This window comes from Gavia stellata, chromosome 2 (assembly GCF_030936135.1).
Source record: "Gavia stellata isolate bGavSte3 chromosome 2, bGavSte3.hap2, whole genome shotgun sequence".
Lineage (NCBI taxonomy): Eukaryota > Metazoa > Chordata > Aves > Gaviiformes > Gaviidae > Gavia > Gavia stellata.
In genome coordinates this window covers 109,149,040-109,172,716 of record NC_082595.1, presented here as the reverse complement: position 1 = coordinate 109,172,716, position 23,677 = coordinate 109,149,040, and the positions used below count along the sequence as shown (strand labels likewise).

Sequence of the window (23,677 nt, the reverse complement as noted above, 5' to 3'; positions counted from 1 at the left end):
ATACGCCTGAACCTCTCAATGAAATAGTGAAAAGAAATTGTAGTAGAATAGAAGAAACGTGGCCAGTTACAGTCACTTAAATGGCCCTGCTGCTTTGGCTGAGGAGATGTGGAAGCACATATGGCAGTATCGGTGTTTCTCCTTGGATTGTGTGTTTTTGCTGTATGCTTTATTTTATGTATAGGATATACCAAGTTGTGGCCTATATGCAGAACTTTCCTTCTTCAAAGCACTTTTCAGTCTTTGCCTGGTAAATCACTGCAAACCCCTTCTATTCCCTATGTCCCTATAGGAGCTGTGTGAAAGTCAGGGGCTGGATCCCACACCAGTGCTCTAACATCCAGCCCACCCCTGCAGCTGACTCTCACAAGGGTTTTTTTTCTCTTGCCTGATCCGAAACACCTATCATCATCAGATCTCTGCTGACACTGTTGGGGTGGACCAGCCTCATTCCTCCCACCCCATTTATTGTAGCGCTCATTCAGAAATCCTTCTTGCTGACACATAGGCACGTAATTTGATTTCTTTTCCTACAGGTGGTTGGAAAATTGTTAAGCTAATCTTTGTATTTGCAATATTTGCTCTCAGATTAGTTAAATTAAGTCAAGATCATTCAATTGTGAGACAATATTTGCACAGTGCATACTGCAAAGTCCAACCCAGTCATCAGGCTTGGTTATTCTGCTTGTGTAAACAACTTGATGTTGCAATTTTCTCATTACCATTAAATTGCCATTTTTAATTTGTCTCAGAAGCCTTCATCCTTTGAGAAATCACTGGTTGAGAGAGATGTGTAAATTATGTGTGCCCTTTAACTGTGCTCTGGAAAGGGAAAACCAGTCGTGTTGTATCTAAACTGGAAGATTGCGCTGAATTCCCCAATGTGTTTGCATGCATAAGATTTTCATGCAAGTTGGGCTTACGATTAAAACTCTGCATTGGGATAGTTTCCACTGAAATATACTGCCTCTGAATATCAGGCCATAAATGAACATTAGGAAGATTCTTGTGAATTAGCAATGAGTTACTGTAAAGAAAAATTGCATTTTGTGAAACAGGGCTCTTCATGTGCTTTAAAATATTTACTCTGCTTACGGGGTGTTTTCCTTAATATTTGAAGTTGAGATTTCTGATTCTAGCATTCGACCTCCCACCATAACCCTCAAAAGACCCCGAGAGACCCGAGACCCAAGAACAACGCTTTGGGTCTCACATGAGTGTGGTAAATAGATCTGGACCTTCCCATGTGTCTCATGGTTTGTCTAATTATGGAGTGGCTTAACACTGCTCACATGCCCCAGTTACTTGGTATTTTACCTTGTATTTGTGTGAGCTTTGTTGCCTGTGTATAGGAAGTTGACTTGTGCTATACCTGGGACATGCACCCCCCGATATCAGTGATGTCTTTTCAGTGCCCTCCCTATGAAAGCACCATTAGATCTAACTAATACTCCATGTCCTTAATTAAATACCTCTGGTGCAAAGAGCTTTACCTTCTGTGCTTTGAAATTGCAGTGATTACTCCCCTGCTGGAAAAGCCTTTTTTTGGTGGTTGTTTTTTGAGTGGTTTCTCTGGTTTAGTTCTTTGGGATTTTTTTTTTTAACAGGAATTAAGCTGTTTCTCATGCAGTTGTCCAGTTGCAAATTGGCCTGAGACTGACTTGTGCCACGGGCTCTGACCTCCGAAACTGCCCACTCATTTTTTTCTGAACTAATCAGCTAGATGAACTATTTACAGTTGGCTTTTGGGTCTTCTCACTGCTTTTGCGGCTGCTCCTGTCTGAGTAATTAATGATGGTGTGGCTTGTTTATGGTCTTGAGTTACTAATGCTGTTGGCTGCAAATGCGTTTTTACCTCTGGGACGTGCCAGTTTCCTGGTTCTAGTCCCACCTCACCAGCCCAGGTCAATTTTTTGTGTGTAAACAGATTTATCCTGTAATAGTTAGAGAGAGACTAGGGTCATTCATCAGTCCCGTAGAGAACATGCCCAGCCAGATTCTTCCCTTCTTGTGCCTGTGTTACTCAACAGAAGTCAGAAAGATTCCTGCAGGACAGCTAAAATTTAAGAAGAATAAAGGAAAAGTAATCCTTTCTTTTTAACTCAGGGTACAAGCAAGTCTCAATTAGAAATAAAGGTATTGGGTAGTGTACCACATGTCCATGTGCCCAGCCCTAATCCTTGTTGCATCAATGCTTATGGGAGTCATTAATGAAGAAACTGCTATGTGACTCTCTTAGGTGGGATAATACCACCTGTATTTTAAAGCTGGAGTAAAAGATAAAGAGAAGTTATATAGCAGCAGATGGTGCAGATAGTCATAAAAATATCATCTTGTGGCCTTGGAAAGGGTTTTTTGGATTATGTTCCAGGCCTGTTCTATCACAGGCAATCATGCCAAGTGTGCCAATTCATAAGAAAAAACCCAGTTTGGTCTCCTACTCCCTCTGGAAACCGGTTACAGACTCTCAATGCATGGAGAGTCAGGAGTATTCTGATCATTTTCAGCCTTAGTTTATTCATAGCAACTGTTACTTCCAGTCTTCTTGGGGATAATATTTTCTTTTGGCATAAATGACTCATTTTTTCCTACTGTATAGTTCTCTAGATATCTTTCCTTCCTTCTGTTTTTTAATGTGTGTAAGGCTACTTCCTTAGTGATTTGTGACTCGAGCACAACCATTCCTGCCATTTTATGTATCATTTCTTTCAGAAACTGGAAGAAGACGGTCCCATTACCTATCTACCTTTGTTGCCCAATTTGGTTACCAGTGTCTGCTCATTTGGGTTAACCATGGGTGGTCTCTGCCATGACATGGATTTGAGGGGCACTTCTTTTCATGCCTCTTGATCGTTAGTAAAATTCTTCACTGTTTTGCCAAGGCAGTTTGTACCAACATCTAAAAACTACCACCCTATTACTCATTGCTGAACTGGCATCAGGGACTGTCTTAACACTTGCACTCAGAGAAGGACATCAGTGGTCAGACCATGTTATTTTCAGGATCATCATCACATAGAATTGAAATGGGTAAGAAATTTCTTAAGGTCTGAAGCTGATGAACTCCTAGGAGCCAAGAGGCTGTCTTTTCTTTGAAGGAAGACTGGGAGAAGTTAGAGAAGTTGAAATACGCTCCCAGTTTTGCCATGTTCTTCTTTCAAAGGACTTTCCAAATGGAACCAGATTAAATAGAAATGATAGAGGTGAATGTGGTGCTTTTACTAAGAGGGTGGAAGTAGACTGTCCATTGCAAACTTCTCCAGAGGTTCTCCTTTCGTTACTTTCTACTCCTTCACATCCAGCTTAGAAAGTTCCTCGGAAATGCCTTAATCAATGGCAAAGTTGGAGTACTGTAATGAAGTGCACGTGGATGAAAATCCTTTAAGGGGTTACTGATCGCATTGTAAGATCCACTAGACTGCTTTGGCACTCTGATTTCCAAGGAAACTCAATACAGGCTGCTTTAATATTTGAAGGCAGCTTCTCTGAAATTGCTGCATGGGCAAGAGAAACACTGCAAAAACTCGTAACTCTCAATATCTGTCTTGTTTGCTTTTCCGGAGCAAAAATTGGCCTTTTTGGAATGGGAGGAAAATTGCCTAGAGTAGAGACTGGTTCACAGCGTGCTGGTTTGCAGCTCTTCCCTGCCAGTTGGTGTTTGTTTGCGGCGCTCCTGTAATGAGCATTAGATGGTACCCTCTGTCCTGAGACTGCTTGGAGAAGCTCTGGGAACTTCTGCATTCATTATTAGCCTTGACCAGCCTCAGATTCATCATTCTTTGGTTTCAAAGCACAACCAACTAAATTCTACTCATTTCTGTGTGGAAGTCTAAATCCATGTATTTTTCTACAAAATAAGGTGTTGCATTGTGCTGTTGGTAGAGAGAATATTTTTTTCTTGGGGCTTATACTTGTTTTTGCGCAATGTAAGGTATTTTCTGTCCTCTTGGGGACAACCTTATTCTGTCTTTCCCATGAAGCTGTATATACGCCTTCATTCTCTCGGTTAGCAAAACCCTTCTACGCTGCCAGGAATGAAAAGGCGATTGCAAAAGTCCTCTTTTGGTTTTGGTTTATATAGAAAAAAGGACATTTCTTACACTGAGTGATGATGTGCATGCAGGAGACTGTTCTTATAACAGCAGGATGAAAGAGTGTCCTATCATGCTTGTTTCAGGGATGCTGGTTATATAGAGGAAGACTCTCCATGCCAATTGAAATTCTGTAACTTTACACTTGTGGTGAGCATTTTTCAGTTAATTTGGTAATGGATTAGAGTCCCTACCAGCAGGAGAGGCCAGGAATGCTGCCAAGAGACAGGTTCCACTTCTTTGGGCACTGGGCAGAGTTTTGCATGTTACCTCCACTGACTGTAGCAAATAATGTGCATTTGCATCCCTTTCAAGTATGCGTAGGAGGGAGGAGCCTGCACCAATTTGTCTGTTTTAATTATAGATGTTCTACCCACCTTCCTAATTGCTCCTTCATTAAGAAGTAGCTTGTTGTTTCTTTTTTCCCTAGGAGCTAAAAATAATCAACTTTTGTTTGTTTCTGTAAATATTTTTTTTTTTGCCCTTGAGGAGATAATTATTTCTATTGTTGCATGAAGATGGTGGCCAATACAGGAGGAATAATTAGAGCAGATGGCTGAAAATACTTCCCTTGTAAAAGACATCTAGTGTAATAAAATACCTCCCCTCCTCTTTTGTCTCCTCCAAATATACGTTTTTCTTTCCTTCAGGTGGATGGGGGTTGGGTGAGGGGTGTAAATCTCTTCCTGACGTATTAAACCGAGGAGCTGTCAAGAGTTCACAGGCTGGAAAGTGAGCTCCCTGTATCCATCACTGAAATTAAAGTGTTTTCAAATGTGGTGTGGAGTCCTGGGTCTACGGTGTGGGGAAATATACACCGCACTCCATCACTTAAAATGTTAACCTTGTCTCTCCGCGGTGACTGAGGACAGGAACACTTGCTCTCTGTACTTGCTGGTTAAATGGCAATCTGTCAGCACCAAGGAAAAGGCTACCTTGTGGGTGTCAATCTCTGCTCTGTCTGCAGCCTTCGAAACCTTTGCTTGTTCACGGCCATGCACGCAATTAGGGGTGCGCCTTCTTCTTGCTAGAGACCATTGGAAGCAGCCGGGAGAGTTTCTTGCACGTGCAAGCAGGTTGCTGTCACGCAGGCGCAGTACTGTGCTCTGCGCCTTAGTGGATGTGTCCGGGGGAAGGGATAAAGCTGGCTGCTGGGGGTGGAGTTGGTGGGAAAACCCTCCTGACTTCAGATCTCTCTCCATGGCCATGTCGCAGATAACCCTCAGTGAAACCCACAGCCTAGAAGAAGGGAGAGTGTTGAGCACAGCAGCGAGCGGAGTATGCGTTTAACTCCACCACTGCTTCTTGGTTTGGTTTTAAAATGTCTTCTTTTGGTGAGAGGATGAGGTCTCTTTTCTTTGTGCCTGGAACAATTGTTGCAGTCCTCTTTTTCAGGACTGTACTCTAAAAAAACCCCCCACCTACCCAAACAAATTGTAAAGTTACCACGAAGTGCGATCAAATGATCTAGACTGTGTCTAAACAGGAGTTTCTCAACCCTTTTAAACCCAAAGACTGCCTTACATTTCGGGGACGAGTGAGTCAAAAATCACCAGATAAACATGTGTTGCGTTGGCAGAATGATTGTTATTTACAAAAACGTAGACGAAACGTTGAAGGAGTGGTCACTTACAATCCCTTCCCTTTGTGACTTGTTTGCCCCCCTGTGTGGGAATGCAAGTGTATCACTGTTATTTATTCATTTGCTGCAGTTGCTGCTGCTGTTTCTGAGCCCTGGTAGTCACAGGCACAAGCTGAGAAACTGGTACTGAGAGATCGTGTCCCCAAAGGCTGACATAAAGGCAACCCCAGGCTGGCTGACAACAGCAGCAGCCAAAAACATAAAACGGAAAGAAATCTGCCTAAAAATGGGAAAAGAAGGTGCAGCAGGGAGGAAGGGGATAATGTGATGAATTACAAGGAGCTTGTGCATATTTTATTGTATGTTATTAAAATGTTATTTTGTCTTTACATAATTCATTCATCGTTTTGGAGCTCTAATGGGGAGGGAGTTGATACACCCCCAAATTAACCTGTGTCACACACATGCTATGAGCTTGGTACTTAAGGTGTGGGCTTGAAATGACTTGCACGTGACACACACCAAGTGGGTGTCAGAGATGGGAAGAGATTGCAGGACCCTGCTCATTGACTTTTCATGTCAGCTCCCCTCCCTGGTCCTTGTGCTCTTTGGTACCCCAGGAAGAACAACTGACTCCTCAGTGCTTGTGATTTCCCACCCTCCTGAGGTTTCTGCCCATATTTTGCAGGCTTGGTTCCCTACTGAGATAGTGGCATCTGCTGTACTGGATTCAAAACATGAAATGTTGCCAGGGTGGGTTTCCTATGGATGTCTGATGTGAGGGCACGTCCTGCAAAAGTTTGCGTGTCCCTTTTAAGTGTTCAGTTCATGCTATGCTTGTGTCCTTGGGGAAAACATTAGAAGAGTCTCTTGCCTCAATCTAGCTACTAGTTTTCCTGAACCTTGCAGGGATACAGCTCTTTGTAGTCTCCTTCTGTTAAACCTAGTTGAAGTTGGCCGTGTTCAAGTGTGAGCACTGACAGCAACAGAGATGCAGAGATGTTATGGTCTCATACGCCCCGTTTCCTCTAAATCGTCTTTCCAACTATCTGTTATGTGCTGGAGCCAGTGTGAAGTTACTACCTCGCTGCAGCCAGCCCGCTCCAGCTTCATCATTCAGGGCTTCTTTTATGTCAACTCTTCTTTCCCTCATCCTGACTTTCAGGCTCCCTGCCATTTGTTGTGCCCGGTGCTGAAGCTGGAAAAAGCACAGGAGGAAAGCGCCCACCGCCAGCCTCTGACACGCAGCTTTCCCCGGCTCCGCGGGTTCCTTCTGCTTCGTTCAACAAGGACACACGGGGTGGGCACTCAGCCACAACCCTGGCGCTTGCAGCTGCTGCTGCTCTTCTGTCTTACTGAGAAGTGTTTAAATTAAAACACCATAGGTCAAATGCTGGGTACCAAGCAGGGGAAAAAAAGGAAAATGAGTTTTCCTTCTATGAAAAACCAGGTGGCCAAGAAGGCCAACGCCATCCTGGCCTGTATCAGAAAGAGTGTGGCCAGCAGGAGTAGGGAGGGGATCGTGCCCCTGTACTCGGCGCTGGTGAGGCCGCACCTCGAATCCTGTGTTCAGTTTTGGGTCTCTCACTCCAAGAAGGACATTGAGGTGCTGGAGCGTGTCCAGAGAAGGGTGACGAAGCTGGTGAGGGGTCTGGAGCACAGGTCTGATGAGGAGCGGCTGAGGGAACTGGGATTGTTCAGTCTGGAGAAGAGGAGGCTGAGGGGAGACCTCATCGCTCTCTACAACTACCTGAAAGGGGGTTGCAGAGAGGTGGGTGTGGGTCTCTTCTCCCAAGTGATGAGTGACAGGACAAGAGGAAATGGCCTCAGGTTGTGCCAGGGGAGGTTTAGACTGGATATTAGGAAAAATGTCTTTCCTGAGAGAGTGGTGAAACACTGGAAGAGGCTGCCCAGGGAGGTGGTGGAGTCACCATCCCTGGAGGTGTTCAAGGAACGTGTGGACGAGGCATTGTGGGACATGGTTTAGTGGGCATGGTGGTGTTAGCTGATGGCTGGACTTGATGATCTTACAGGTCATTTCCAACCGTAGTGATTCTGTGATTCTCCTGCTTAGCTGCAGGCAGAGGGAAAGGAGGTGGAGTCTCTGCATGATGAAGATGTTTAGGACATGGCCATGCGGCCCTTCAGGAGATAAGATGGCTGTCTCACAGTTTTTTCTTTGGAGTCTCAAGTGAGTCGGTTCATCCCAGGGGTTGTGAGACCATGCTCAGCATGCCGGACAGCGAAGTCCCCCATGCCACCCTGAGCATGCAGAGGTGGTGGTGTTTGGTGTCTGTAGGGTCAGTGCGGGCTACAGCCTGTCCCATATTGGTAATGGGGCAGCTAGACAAGACAGTCATGACAACAGAGCAGGTTCCCCAAGATCACATGGAGGGAAATTAGCATGGCCAGATGAGAGCATGGATTTCTAGAGCTATGAGTCTGTCAGCCACCTTGCTTGATGAGGGATGTGCAGTTAGTGTGTGTGTGTATTAGACCATGTTATTTTACCATGGGCTGCTGAATAGGAACTGGACATAACTACCACCATTCAGCAAAGGGACTTAAAAAGTCCATTGCAGTTGGTAATTGCACTGTGTTTTCCTCCCAGAAAACAGGGAGAGGGTAATGATGTGGGATTCACAAGGTCCAGGCAAACTGTATTTGTGATTGAGGGTTAGTTGGCCATTTCGCTAGCCTTGCGCTAGACTGCAACTTCTTCTTTCAGGGATCTGATGGAGATGCTCTTTTATCTTAGGGAAGGGTGTAGGACTGCAAGAGAAGGGTCACCAAATCTTCTGCTGTCTCATTTCCCTCCACGAGTTCAATGTCTTTCCTCAATTACTACAGAGCTGCTTTCTCTCTAACCCCCTATATGTGGTAATTTAAAGTAACTTTCCTTGAGCAAAACTCCTTTTCTGTCTTCAAACAGATTCTTTAGATCTATTCTCTCCATCATAATGCAAGGATGGTACAAGTGATTATAGATACCTCTTGGTCCTGTGTTATTAGCTGATGTTCATCTGTTTGCTTTTATGAAAATAAAAAAGAAAAAAAGAAAACAAATCATAAATTCCTTGAAAGTTGCATGTGCTGGTGGTGCATATGGCAGCAGACTAAGCCAGGCATCTTCTCACTGGAAAGCTTTAGTTACAGACTGGATGAAAGGACAGAGATTTTTTATGACCTTGTCCAAATTATTTTCTGCCTCTAGGTGATCATTCTTGGGTAGTAAACCTTCCTTTGAGCAATAAAAATCTGTCTGTCTTTGTTCAGGTTGATGGTATAAGGACTGCCTCTTGCTGTGGACACATGTATCATCTAAATAACAGAGCACTTGGTTTCAGCATGTTTATATTATTTCTGAATTCTTAAGACAGTTGATATTTCTTAGTTTCCCAGATAGTTTCAACCATTTTTTGTGCCTTGAGATCACTGGCACATATGAACTACTAGCTTTTATGCCAGAGGGTATTGGTAGAACTGAATGAGTATGGAGTCTTCTAAGAGGTGACAGCAGAAACCTAGCACGAATAATTTAAACACCGGTGTAATACAAAGAGAACCTTGAATGAACTAGGGTGTTTTCTAGTTAGAAAGGGGAACCATCTTAAAAAAAAAAAAAGTCAATTTCAGAGGAGGAGTTTATTCTTCTTAACTCTTGTAAGACTTCTACCAACAGTTTACTAAGTTTTTGGTGCTAGCAAGAACAACAACCTGGTATATTCATTATGCCCTTGCTTTCCCATTAGACTTAATTGGAGGCTTCTAAGTGACTTCAGAGACTTAGAGTGATGTCACAGCAACTTCAAGCCATTTAACAAAGCTTCTCAGCAAAATGTTTTGATGGACCCCACCATTTCACCACAACTATACCAGGCAGTGTTTTGTTAGCAGCAGTGGTTGAGGTTGTGCCAGACAGGAATTTATGGAATTTGCAATTTTGTGCTACAGTTGGCTTGATAAGCAGTGTGTCTGGGAAATGTGTGCCTTTCCATGAACTGTCCTCTCCTCTGTCCCCTTCTCTGAGATAAAACCAAGTTTAATTGGCTCCTTTTTTCAGTGGATCTATTGTATACCCTTGTATATTGCGTATAATCTGGTTTAAAGCACTATCAGTGAAGAGCAACTCACAGCCTCTGGGAAGACAGTGGATAAAGATATCTGTCCTTTCAGCTGGAATTTTGTCCTAAATGTCTGAAATATACAAATATATGTTTGCAAGTAATGAAGATGAAACTTGTCCTATTATACTTAGCAACCATGGGGAAATTGTGCTCTCTGTAACAGTTGTGTACAGATGTGAAGGCTTATCTGTACTTCTCCAATGATGAAGCAGTTCACTCCCCCTGACGCCGGGGACTTAGTTCCCCAGATGTTTTTATTGCATGTGTATTAATGCGGTCCCAGGCTTCACTCTAAATTGAACCAAGTAATTCCCTTTGTATGGAAATCATAGAATGGGACAGGGGATAGAAAATACCGGCATCCATACCCTACAGACAGGATGGACATAAGCCAGTTGTATCATTTAGCCTGGGAACAAACACCCATTCCCTGGTGCAAATAATTAGGCCAGTAGTCACCATATAATTGTTATCTGACTGCTCTAGGTGTTGTGGGAAATGTTGTATAAAACATCAGGCATATAAAGATAAAATTGACAATCGCACAGTCGAAAGAATAACTATCAGAACAGCACCAGTATGGATTCATCTAAACTGCAGCTCTGGAGCAAAAGCTTTCATGCACATGGTGTGTTGTGATTGAAAATGGAATAACTATATTTTGCTTTTGTATTGAGGTTATTCTTTCCACTGCTGTTTCAGATTAGCACAACCCAGTGAGGACCACAAATATTTCCATGTCTGTTTTCCCCCCCTCCTCAGATCAGTTGAGGCTGTTCTTGCTAGTCCACGTGTGAGTCCAAAAGAATATGTTACGAATGCCTATGTCCTCACTTGTGCGCACACATCCATGCAAAAATATGCACGGATCCCTCAAGAAACTGGTCAAACCTTCACTGCAAAGTGCATGCTTGAAGTTTAGAAGTGAGAAGGAACTATGACTTGAAACAGGCAGGCGTCATTTTGCCATTGCTCATCATGAGCCAGGCTATTTGCTCTTTTCAAGTTAATCAGTGCTTTATTTGGAACTACTCACCATCAAAGGAGAGGTGATAATAATACTGGATAAGCTGAGAAAACGAAAACAGTATTTGAAAGGAGGAATGTCTCTCTAATTGTGGACTGGTGACAGGAGAGCCTTTGAAAAAGCCTGTAAAGCAAACTATTGCCCATCTAGCAGGATGTTTTAATTCTAAACTCTTCAGGCTATTTTTATGACATTGCCAGGAATTAACGTGCAGTTCTGCCTTTCGGGAGGCAGGGAGAGACACACACCAGGAAACCTGCGGACTTTCTGCAGCCAGACCTGCAGCAAGCCCCTCATTACCCAGAGCAGAATGAGACAAGAGGCAACCCCCAAATTGTGACAGGCATTTCCGAAGGCCGAGAACCTCTCCAACCCCAACGTCCCTCCATCCCTTCTCTCTATGCAGGGTCTCGCCAAGAAAGTAGCCGGCATGGCGTTGGCATCTCCTCTGCTGTGCTCTCAGCAAGCTGGCTTCCTGAAGGGTGGGAAGGGGTGAGTTTTGAACCTCTCTGGGTCTTTTTCTTTCTAGCTTGCCCTCCAGTTTTGTGGCCGATGGGACGAGGACTCCAGCTGGCCTGCTGGCCACCAGCCGCGAGATGGCGATAACGTCACGATAGAAGAAGGTCGGACCCTGCTGCTGGGGACCACCACCACCAACCTCAACCTGCTGCATCTCAAAGGTCTGCAGAAGGGGGGTTCAGTGCTCTTGTTTCTCCAGGGCTGGAGTTTTTCATGGCCGTGATCTCCCCTTCTCTTGCCCAGCTCCTGCATCGAAGGAGACACCTGGTAGGGCAGGCTGAGTCTGCTCTCGGTAGATATAAAAGGACAGTGATGGGGGACGGGGGAAGTGTTTATTATGTATGCAGAAGGCATTGTTTATGCTGTTTGAGGCATAATGACAATACGAGTAGGAAGGCTTTTTTTTTTTCCTTTTTCTTTCCCCTAGCTACTGAAAGTGCCGCTATCCTGAGTGGCATTCAGTGATAATGGCAGTGCTGATAACAATAATCAACTCTGTTTTGTCTGACATCTTTGAGGCAAGTGTGTTGCAAAAGCCTTTACAAAATTAATGATGTTACAGAATTACAGGCCACAGCTACCAAATGTAATAAATAATCTAAGATCCTACAGCACAACTGGCGGAGAGTAAATAACCAAGCACAATTATGGGGGGAAACACCAGGTTTGCAGGGTTCACGTACCCTGGGGTAGACTCAGCGTAAGTGTCTGGAGGTAGATCTCTGTGGGTGTCAAAGTAAGAATTAAAATTCCTTGTAATTTAGAGCCAGAAATATTCCTGCTCGGAAATTAGGCCCTGGCTGTGAAAACGGTTGTGCTCATGTTTGGTATTCAGTGAATGAGTTGTTCTGGTGAAATTGCTTGCTCAAAGTTAAGCCTATGTGTAAGCCTCTGCTGGAATGGAGCTCAAAAAATGGAAAGAGGAGTTTTTATATGTTTAAGGACTTGGATCTTCTTTGTTGGTAAAAATGATTTTATATTAAAAGGATGTTAAAGGTACTAGTTTTTCACTAAGATGATGATGAAATACATGTATTTGACAATTATATTTTAACCTAACTTTGAATGATAATTCTATAAAGAAGAAACTTTGCAAGTTTATCCCTATTATTTCTAAAAAGATTGAACTTACTCAGTCTAGGTTCAGAGATTTTTAAGAATTGCTACACCAAGCATCATTCCTGTTTAAAAAAAAAAAAGGAATCAAGTAAGAATTTGAGATTAAAAAATGTGAAACATTTTAGAACAATTTTCTTCCCTCTCTTCCCCATTTTCTTCCCTCTCTTCCCCAGTGAAAATCCTAAATCTGGGTGATGCAAGATTCTTCTTAACCCTGGTGTGGTTATGACATACAGTAGAAGAGATAGATGAGAGCCACAAATTTCTGAGACTTTTGGCTGCAAATCCGGATGAGGATTTTGGGGCTCAGTCTCTGACTTTGTGAAGAAGTGGTGCACAATACTGCAGCAGAAACCCTTTGAACTTTGGGCCTGCTCAAAGGCACATTTGATGTATGAGTCAGCACTCATGAAGCAAATAGAGGTCTGATTGAATTTAATGTAGTCTGGAGCAGTATCTTTATGGCTTTGGCTCATCTGACATTCAAATCATTTCTCCCTTTATCATGTTTTCCAAGAAGCTTGGTTTGTAATATAAATTCACTTAGGAAAGCAGCATTAAAATATTCTAGATGCTATTATTTTCTGCATTGCTACATGCCAAACATAGGGGCCAAACATTTTAGAAGCAGAAATCTCCACGGTAATAGTCTACCCAAGCTTCCTCTTTGCTGAAGTTCCCTTGTTCCATCCACTCCCACTTACACGGGTTCTGCTAGCTGTTTAGCCTTGGATTTAGAGTCAAGACATGCTGAGATCTACTCTGATCTGAGACTGGGTTGGATTCGTCTTTCCTAACCTTACCCTTCTTTAAGTTGTCCAGTGCAGGGGAGTTTTTTAGGCTCCTGTATTGACAGAGAGAAACACATACCACCAAAGACTTGTTCATCTTAGGTATTATAGATACCCATCTTAAGATGAATCACAGTTAAGTGATCCTCCTAGAGTAGCAACTACATGATTCTGTGAGCATTTCAAATAATTGCCAAGCTTACACAACTGCAAGATGGGCATGACAATAAGCCCCTAACCTGTACGTGGGTGTAGATAAGTGCTTTGATTCAAGCATCCCATTCATATCCTAACTGGAGAGTTTTTCTCAGCTGGAGCTGGAGAATAGGATTAAATTGTAGTTCTGCTCCCTTTGGCTTTCATGACTCAGCAGCAGGCTGTCTGGGCACTCACAAGCTGAAAATATAACAGACTTTACCGATGAAAAAACCCTGTAATGCTACTGAGTCTACTCCTCAGCGAAGACACTGTATTGTCTATTTTCTGGTGCTGTATCCAGCAAACCCAACACACGTTTAGAGGCCTATTTCTTGAAATTCCCCTTTTTAGGATGCCATGAGGATTTTGAATACTGCCTCTGTGGTGTCTCCTTAGGATGAATTCAACACTGTAGAAATTGTTTAAAGAGTATTAAAACAAGGATGTCAGCTACATGTGCAGCCTTAAAGTGACCCTGCTTTGGCTCTATTAACATATAGCCAAATACGTATAGTGGTTCTGGTAGTGACCAGACTGTCTGGGCAGAAGATCTGGAGGACAAAGTAATAGAGAAATAGGATTAGGCAGCTGGGTCCTGCTCGCTGCCATGAGGACTCAGCAGCTTCTACCTCCCCCTCAACAAGCGGAGCATGAACACGTGGTTATCGGCAGTGGAAAGTTTAATAGCCAGACTGTGAAACTGCTCAGACAATACTGATTGGGGAAGAGATACAAGATAGACAGATTGTAGATAACTCCGTAAATTCAGCAGATTGCAGTTATTTTTGTAATCCCAACATCACAAGTATGGAAATATTTATGATAACCCAGGACAGATGGAAATTTCCTTTGCGCTGAGCTTACACTGGAGTAACTCCTTTGTGTTTGATGGGTTGATACCTCAGACATGTGCTCTTGCCTTTGAATTTATAGTGCTCTGAGGAGGTCTGGAGACCAAGAGAGTTGCCTGGTCTTTCAGGAGTACCTCGGGGATGAATTTTGGAGTGACGCTGCCAGTATACCCTGATGGGGTTGATGATCCCAAACGGACAAGTTGCCTTTGCAATGGCAACCTTGAGATGGCCACCCTTGCAGGCTTAATGGAGAAGATTGCTTTGGACCCTATTCTAGAAAAGCCCCAATATCACTTGTCACAGCTCTTCCTTTCACTTGTAGGCATTGCTTCATCTTAGCAGTCCTGCTGAAACCAGCATGCCAGTTTCTTCTTCCATGGTCGGACTCCAGGCTGAGGTTTTGAAGAGGTCTGATCTCATCTGCCTCTAAAAAACTGTGCACCCTGTTTCCAAAATACCACAGCTAATGAGTTTGTTCCCCCCCCCCCCCCCCAAATTATGAGATCCCAGGGAAAAAAAAAGAGAACTGACAAGCCCCAAAGATACTCATGACATTGTCCGTTATTACCTGATTTTGAACCCATGTCTGAAGAGCAATGCTTATCCATCAGTATTTTGGATGTCTTGTAATCCATGCTCAGATCAGGCTGTGGCTAGAAAAGTTCCTACGAGTAGATCTGGGGAGGAGAGAAATCCAAATATTGATTTTGCTTAACTTTTTCCAAGGCTTGGATGCTATTAGCAAAAAGCATCAAATATTAGCTGATACACCTGCATAAGTAGTTGTCAAATAACTAGTGCTTCAGTCACTGCTGATAAAGACTGGGTTTGAATTTGCTAAAGAAGGAAAAAGCTTTTCTCTCTGTTTTCCTGTCTATGGCATCAACCAGTCCGTAAACCCAGTTTAAAATCCCTTGTCAGTAGGCACGGTTGGAAGCTGCTTGCGTTGCGATGTTTTCTATGCCATTTTGCGCAACCCATTTGAGATGTGCATTGTGATACTTTTTGCAGGCAGTTTCTAGTTCATATTTTCTTTTTTTAATCAGGCAGAGACATTACAATTAAAATACCGTAAAAGCGATTCTGGCAGTATTGCAATAAGCATGTTTTTTAATTAAAGAAAGAACATGGGATGTACAAACAGTACCCACTAATGGGAAATTTCATCCAATGTATTTTTTAATTGAGATTTAAAAGGAAGAAAAGTCAGCCCTATTTCTCCCTGTTGCTGTATGATATTTTCATGTGTTGTTACAGTGAGGTGTACCAAGTCTGCAATAATTACAGTCTTAGAGCCTTAAAGTCCCTGCTGTTTTCATGGAAAAAAAAGAAAGGCATCAGTTCTTTAATTTGTTACTATATTTTTTGCAGGAATTCAGTGTTATTCATTACAGTGTAACTCTCAGAGCTGGACATTCCTGGAGGAAGGGTTTTAAGGCCCCAAATCTGTAGCAATTTGATGTTTTTTTCAGTTCTTCCCCCAGCTGTAAACCCTGGTTAATGCTTGAGTATGGGCTGCAGGTTTCTCTTTCTCATCCTATTTAGGATGGGCTTACAGCATGTACATTAGACTCCCAGGGCTTTCGTTTGCCAATGAAATTGATTTTCCACAACTTTGGCAGTTCTTGAGACTCCTCTGGGGCATTGCAGGATGAGCAGATCAGTGGACGCTAGTCCCGGATGAGGAACCGCACGCAGGTCCCGCAGGGACTGGGCTGGAACCCAAAGCAGCACCACCCCCTTCCTCCACTGGCTGGCATGGAAAGAGGGCACATACCCCTTTTCGGGAAGAAGATGCTGCCTCTAACCATGGGATGGAAAGATCTGTTCAATCTGCTTCTACCTGTCCTGGATACTAATTGTGCCCACATTACAGTAACAGCTTTGAACTGTTAGTAGATCTGTCCTCACACACTTTTACGTGGTACAGAAACACAGCCGCTGAGATCTGTGCAGGCTGGGAGCTGAGGTCCAGGTCGTCTTAAGGTTTTTAAGCGCAAATAAATGCCTTCTAAGTCATGAGTCTGTATCATGAGCCTGGAACTAGAGAGGAAGCACGCTGTATAACGGGATTGCACATGGGTTTCCTAAATTCTGACATATCCCCTCCTCCTCTGATGGTTTAACAGACCATGCATTATGATAATTTTGCTGTGGGAACAGACTGTTGCTAAAACCAAGGTCCAACCCACTGTGCTAGACAGCGGGAGATAAACCCTATCCGTAATATCTTTAAATTCAAATGTCAGAAATTAGCTTGAAATGACAAAACCGTGGGTGGAGGAGCATAGCAAACAGAAACACTCTGGTCTAATGGTCATCCAGGCAGGCTCTAGGGGAGCAGAAACGTAATCCTGCTCCCCAAAACAGTCCTCCTGTGCCTTCCCTGGTGCACCCCTCCCTTCCTGACGGTGAAGCACTTAATGGATGTCAGTCACAGGGGGACTTGAAATAGTAGCCCAAGGACCTATTATTTTCATCACACCTCTATGTGTGTTGTTTACCTTGATGTCCTCACAAGGTTCACCTGGAAGCTTCCTTCATTAGGTCCTAGATGACGTGATACGTGCTGGAAGCCATCTACGAGTGCCCACACCTCTTCCCCACCAGGTTAGCTCTCCTCTTGCAAATGCATCAAAGGTGTTGCTAAGTATCTCGGAGAGATAAGAGCTGAAGAAGTAGGTGGTCTTCTTTGAAGGAGGTATACCTATGGCAGTGTCTCCTGGGCTGCCAACTGGAATTGCTCTTGTGCTCCAAGGGAAGAGCCTGACCAGCTTACAAGGGAGCACGTGCCATCTGAACAGATGGCTGTGAGCACAGCAAGCCAGAAAACACAGGCTTGGTCGGGCTTCGGAGACGCTTTCTGTCTGACAGTACTCAAGCAGCTGCCGGTTCCTCGCCCAGGGACAGATTAAGGCCTCCATCCAAGAAAATGCTGGAATACAAGCTTAACTTTTTAGCATGTTAGTGACATCCTGGTGGAAATACGCAGGCATTTGAATTCACAGCTAGTTTGGGATACATACCTATGTATTATGAACGTGGAGGAACATACACAGGGAGGTGGAGAATGAGTTTTGGACTCTTCGTTCAGGCAGCCTTTGGGATGGAGCCAATATAACAAATTTCTTTTCTCCTTTGCATCTTGCTCGGCAGTGGTCCAGCCTTCAATAAACTTTTATGGCTCATCCGAAAGTCATGTGAGCATGCCAACAGGGTGCAGGAGACAAGTCCATGAAATAATCGATTGTTCTTATTTAAGGTTCATAAACTCTGTATTCCTCTTCCCATACACAGGAGGATCTTTGGGGTTTTTTCCTGCTCGGAGGCCCCACCAGGCACACCCTTGGAGCCAGAGAATGAGCAATAAGTGGGCTGCCAGCACACTGCAGCCTTGTTGTGCAGGATCAGTTGTTTCAGCAAAGATATTCAGCAGTTGCCTCCTGCTGTTTGCCGCTCAGGGATGCTTGCCAGGAATATAACTTCTGAGCTTAAGCCTGTCTCGTGGGGGATTCTGTGGCTTTGTCATGTGAAACACCAAGTAAGAAGAACTGGTAAGAGCATGCTGAAGGATGTGGGAATATTAATTATACATGGCCATGGCGTGCCCACAGCACAACCAGAGCAGATCTTCCCTGCACGGTGATGGGAGAGAGTAGTCCAGTTGAAGAGATACCCTTTCAATCAGTAAATCTTCTTCCATGGAGAGGAGGTTTTCTGTTAGTTGAAGGGGTGCGACACAGTAGTGATACGTAAGAGAATTCTGTTGGTACTTTCCTAACAACTTTTAATACTGATTTTAAAAAAAATAAGATTTCTTGAGACTATCCAGCACCTTTCTTGTAGTTTGCTTGCTTTAATGCTTCACCTAGCTTTACATAAAGAAGTAGAATTAAATCTGGTGATAGTCACTTTTATCCTGGTTCCCTAATGAGATGTTCATTAGAAACAAGATACACTATTTCTCAGGATGGTCTTATATTGACAGTGAATGCAAAGTGTGGCCTCAAAAGATGATCATAAAAAAGCCCTCCATGTAAAAGGTTCACTTCTGAATGAGGACTTTGCTTCCCTCTGAGTTCAGGAAATCTCTAGAGTGCTCTAAATCACAACCTAAATGAGAAATATCAACAGCTCTTTTATGCATTATGAGAACATCTATATTCAAAGAAGTTTTTTTTTAAATGAGGTTTTTGAGAAGGGTTATAAGCCACTAAGTTTGAAAGTGTGAATCTTCGTGACAGAGGCAAGGAGGAACTTCCCACAGCAGTCCTCACAATCCTCTACTCCATCGTTATTTGTTCTTTTTCTCAGAAGTGCATGATGCAGCCTCTTTCCATAGTAAATGTTCTGGATACTTGGGCTGTGGCATTGCATGAGCCAGTTCAGGATATCTGACAAAGCCAAGTGTAAATACATTATCTTTCCAATTTCTTTCCTTTTGAGTGCGTCCTCCACCATTTCCAAGGACTTCAGAAGATAAATCTCTTTTCACAAAACCAGTTCTGCCAATGGCATGATGGTGCTGTAATTATTCACACAGCAGATTACAACCCCTACCTTATTATCAGGTTTATTTTCCTTAATATTGCCTTTTTCTTTCTCATTATTTGGTCTGGCTGTTTCTCCCCTCCTGTGGGACAGATGGAGTTGCCTCCAGTTTAGTTTTTCTCTCTTTCTTTTCCTCTTTTTTTTTTTTTGGTAAAGACAGATAAAGAAAGATTTCTTTTCTGGGCAGAGAGGTGGAGGCTAATTGCTGGGTTAATTGAGAAGAATGGTGCTTCTGATGTTCTCACAAAGTATCAAATAGCCTCAACATATTTCTCCCCCCTCTCCCTCACTCCACCTAAAGAGACCCATTGAATTTGCACATTACTGTACAGAAGTGATTATGGGTTTAATTGTATTTGTTTTGCTTGGTGGGGAGGCCATCATAACAGTAGTTGATTGATTTTTACAAAATCACCCTCAAGGTCACATGTAGGACTTTGCTTTCCTGTGCAGCCATAACAAACAATTTGAGGGTCACAGCCAAAGGCTCAGTTGAGCAATATTCTTGCTTTCTGCTTTCGGAGAAGAGGTCAAGTGCAATAAAAGAAGGAAGCATAACTTTTATTTTCTTTTAAAAAAAGGGGAAGACAATCTTGTAAAGCAGCAGCTGTATATTTATTCTGACCCAATGAAAAATACAGAGATACAGAGAGCTGAGGGTTAGAGGGATAATATGCAATTTTTTGACGTAAGTATTTGTAAGTTTGGCTAGAGTTCATTTTACACTTAGACTTGGTAAACGGTTAAATGAATACCTGCTAATGCTTTCTTTTCTGTGATGCTGCTCTTCTTCAGCGGTTGAACATTTCTTTTTACACTTTCCTTTCTCCCGAAGACTGAGTGCCTTTTGCCTTTGTTCTGGGAGAAGTTCAGAAGCTTTGCCAATAGTCAGGGGACAATGGCATTACGGTGTGACCGTGAGTGTAGCTGATATATCTGTTTCCTATGATTACATGCTGGGTCTGACTGCTGCTTCTAAGGGAAAGCCAAAGCATCACGTACAGCAAATGCACAATGGTGGTCTTGATCTTGCAAATCTTTGCACCATTGCCAAGTGTGTTTGGGTTGCCATTGCATCTAGGGCCAGAGAAACCCAAGAGCCAGGCAACAATCTCCACCCTGAAGTCCAGTTATTATTATCCCTAGACCACCAAATCTTCACCCAGCGAGGGGAAACCTTGCTTCTATGTAGGATTTCCCCCAGGAAGGGTCAAACCTGCAGACCAGGCATGGCACACCTAGTGCCTGCACACCTGGTGCTACTGAAACACGTTGGGACTATTGCTCATACTTGCACCCAGTGCAGAGCAGTCACCAGCGTCCAAGCTTATCAGACAGTCAGAAATCCACAAAAGGTATGGAAAATCTTTTAATCAACAGATGGAAAAATCATTCAGGACAACTGAGATGCAGCCTGAGGGACAGGAGATTTTGAAAAGAAGAAAGAAAACAAAAGGGAGATAGAGGACCAGTCATACAGCACCGGTCGTATGTAAGGAGGCAGACAATGATTTTTAGGAGCTATATGAGGGTGAGCTACTCCTGACATGCCAAAGCCACCTTGTGCAGAAAAGTGCACAAGAGACAGTGCAAAACAGGTGTTAACACCCATCCCAAAAGCATTAACTCTTGCTGGTCAAGCTGCTTCTGTTTTTGCAGGAAGAGGGACTCCATGTAAAATGCAAGCTGTCGTCTTCTCACTCCTTGCCCGTTTTCCAGAGAGGCAGGTGTCTATAGTACTGGTAGCAAAGCACGGCTCCGTTATGTTCTCTGTTGTGTCTCAGGACTGCTCATGAGGGGAGGAGGAATAAACATGCGCTACTGTTTTACAGCAGACCCTGTGGGGACGGGGCAGAAGGAGACAAATCCCAGACCCTTACAGGAAACAGGCGTCTTCCGATGGGTGCATTGGAATGGCTGCAAAAAGAAGAGGACTCAGGAATCCCATCCCATCAATCCCATCCCATCATCCCCCCATCCCTGTCATCCCATGGGGGGGGGGATAGAAGAGTTTGTGCAAGGAATTTAATATTTCTAATCTGTCATGTAGACAGTTTGAAAATTTTGGATGGACAAAATGTGGCTGAAACTTGGGAAAAATTTTGGGGAGGTTGTTTGAGGCAGAACTATGATTTTGCAATCAAAAGGTAGGACAACTTTGGCTACCAGCCTTCCTGGTTCAGTAGTATAGCATGGCAGCAATTAGAATACTCATTAAAAATTGTATGAAGAGAAGTGGAGACAGAAATGACTATATTTCAGTGGGAACAGAGCATAGGAAGTCAATAAAAACCTTGGGGAAGATGTCTTTTTATGTTAGGAATAAAATAAATTGCAGTGATTTACAGTTCCATTTCTAGATTGTGGTGCTAAAATTATTAACACTGCTTCTATAAGGCAAATGTATTTAATAAATATTTCTGGTCTCAGTATGGGAAGGAACAGGCTGGTAAATTATATCACAGGAGGAAGATGGATCAGCAGTCCATTTATTACCAAAGAATGTTAATATAATGAAGATGTTAAATAATACCTTTCAAGAACACACATTCTTAAATCAACAGGTCCAGTCTCAGTCAAGAGCTTTAAAACTGCTGGTAGAGGCATTCTCTGGCCCACAAATATTAATTTCAGAGTACATGGGAAATTACAGAGGGCTGTAGAAGTTCTGATCTTCTGTCAGGATCCAGGCAGGTAAAGGAAAAAATATTGGCTGCTTAGTCTGATATCAACCACAGGTCAAAAGAGAAAACTGGATGAAGTTAAATGTTACATATTATTGAATCCCTAAATTACTAACCATAGGAATATACCGAATGACAGGATAGAAATTGTATGGAAGAAAAGACAGAAAACTTTAGTTCATTTTCTAAGAAAATTACAAGTTCATTCGATAAAGTTAATTCTGTAAAACATGTGATAGTGTGATGACTAACTGAGGACCACCTGCCCTCTTCCTGCAAAAACAGAAGCAGCTTGACCAGCAAGATCTCATGGCAGCTAGCAGACTTGAAATGTACTAACTCAGAAAGTAAATTGTTAGCGGGGAATCATTTTCATGTCTACTTGGATCCCACTGTACGTCATCGATGACCTGAAAGTAAATGGAGAACCGTCACTGATCACATTTTGTGAATGCCATTCAAACCAAATGCAGATTTACACAGCTGAGAAGAGAGCTGGGTAGGGAGCAATTAGGAATTAAAGTTATGGTTACACAATAAGGGACTTTGTCAGATCAGATCATGATCATGAAAAGGATCAGAAGTCAGTGTGGCCCAAGGATGCCCACTTGATCTCCCAGCGTAGTGAAGAGGCAAAAGGAGGTGGTATGGTTTTTCACTGTGAAAAGCAAGAGGTGGAGTGTGGGCATAAGTTAGTTTTGCCTCTGTAGGCAGCATCAAGAATGATAAAGAGCAGAGGAATTAGGAGGTCTGGCTTTCCAGTTTCAGAAGGAGCACTGGGTTGTGGGAGAGGATGCACTGCTCCATGAATTGGGGACGATTCCTTGCAGAGAGACTCTTAGAAAACTTACCAACCAGTGTGAATAAGGGCTGAGATTTGATTTTACCTGTAAGTACTTTCACAGAAAAAGCTGTTTTCTGCACCTCTGTGCAGTGCAGCGCAGCGCAGGAGGGTACAAAGAGAACCACTGTCTGAAAGCTCATCCTTGACAAGTTATGATTGGAAATAAAGCAGAAATTGTGAACAGTAAGAGAGATTAGCTGTTGGAAAAGATGATCATAGAAAATGGTACAGCGAAGTCCCCAAGTCACTTAATTGATTGTTTGTCTTTCTGGAGGGTATGCAGCAAACATAGATGACTTGACTTCCTCCAATTTTTCAATAGCATGATGTGCACAGACCACCAGGCGATATGATCTAATGGTCCCTTCAGTCAGCAAATGAATACCATTTCCAGTATTATCCCAATTTCAGCATAGCACGTTTTGTATTAAGAATATTTCATTTTTCTAGAACTCAGATGTATCTCACAATAACAGTCGTCAGATATCTTCTGTTGTTTTGCACAAAATGAGCTGAAATTCATGCTGTTTTATTACAGTGTATTCAGTATAATTTGTAAAAACACTATATCGAAAGCTTAACAGAAATACATTTGTATATAGAAAAGTATGTCTAGGGAAAGAGACAATTTACACATAGGGGAGTTAGTGTTTGTGGGAGCAATCCCATGGTTCCCAGTGGTTATAAGCAAGAAAATGTGAGATCTACCTCTTTCGTCTATTAAGCATATTCCATAAAAACTTACTGGAATCTACTGAAATCTGCAAAGAAAGTATTTAATGGGTAGTCTTTATTCAAATACTGGCTCTGTTATAAGAGTAAGAAATTAGAACTAAGACTAAATTACAAGACTAAGAAATCAACAAAGCAAGGAAAGCCCCTCAACATAAAAATAAGGAGATCGGGATAAGCAGAATGTGTTCAGCAGGAGTGGATGCAACTGGGTGGGAAAGGCACACAAGTGTTATGCATCTCCCTTATCACTGGGAGCAGCAGGACCTGATCAGAGGTGAGCAATGATCAAGGTAGTTTTTAATCTACTTTTTATATTAAAACTTCTTCCCTCCTTTTGTGTTTCAATACTGAAATTAAGCCAGAGGTCTGATCTCCCTAATCCTTCATGCTAAGAATGGGTAGTATCCTGGGGGGAAGGAAAGCCAACTGTTCAGTAGGTATAAAGGTCACCATTAAAACCAGTAGAAAGCTGGCCATGGTTTGAGATGGCACAGTTATTAGCTAGTTCACGTAAAGGGAAATGTCGGGAGGGTGATAGACCCTTTGTAAGGAGGT

The 23,677-nt window shown here is 42.9% G+C and overlaps 1 protein-coding gene across 1 annotated transcript in view; it reads left to right on the top strand.

Annotated features, from left to right (window-relative positions):
- Positions 1-23,677, top strand: part of PKHD1 (PKHD1 ciliary IPT domain containing fibrocystin/polyductin) — a 267,464-nt gene that overhangs the window by 77,760 nt on the left and 166,027 nt on the right. The window contains exon 35 of the mRNA XM_059831956.1: positions 11,357-11,507. Coding sequence (XP_059687939.1) covers positions 11,357-11,507 — 151 coding nt within the window. The remainder of the gene's footprint in view (positions 1-11,356; positions 11,508-23,677) is intronic.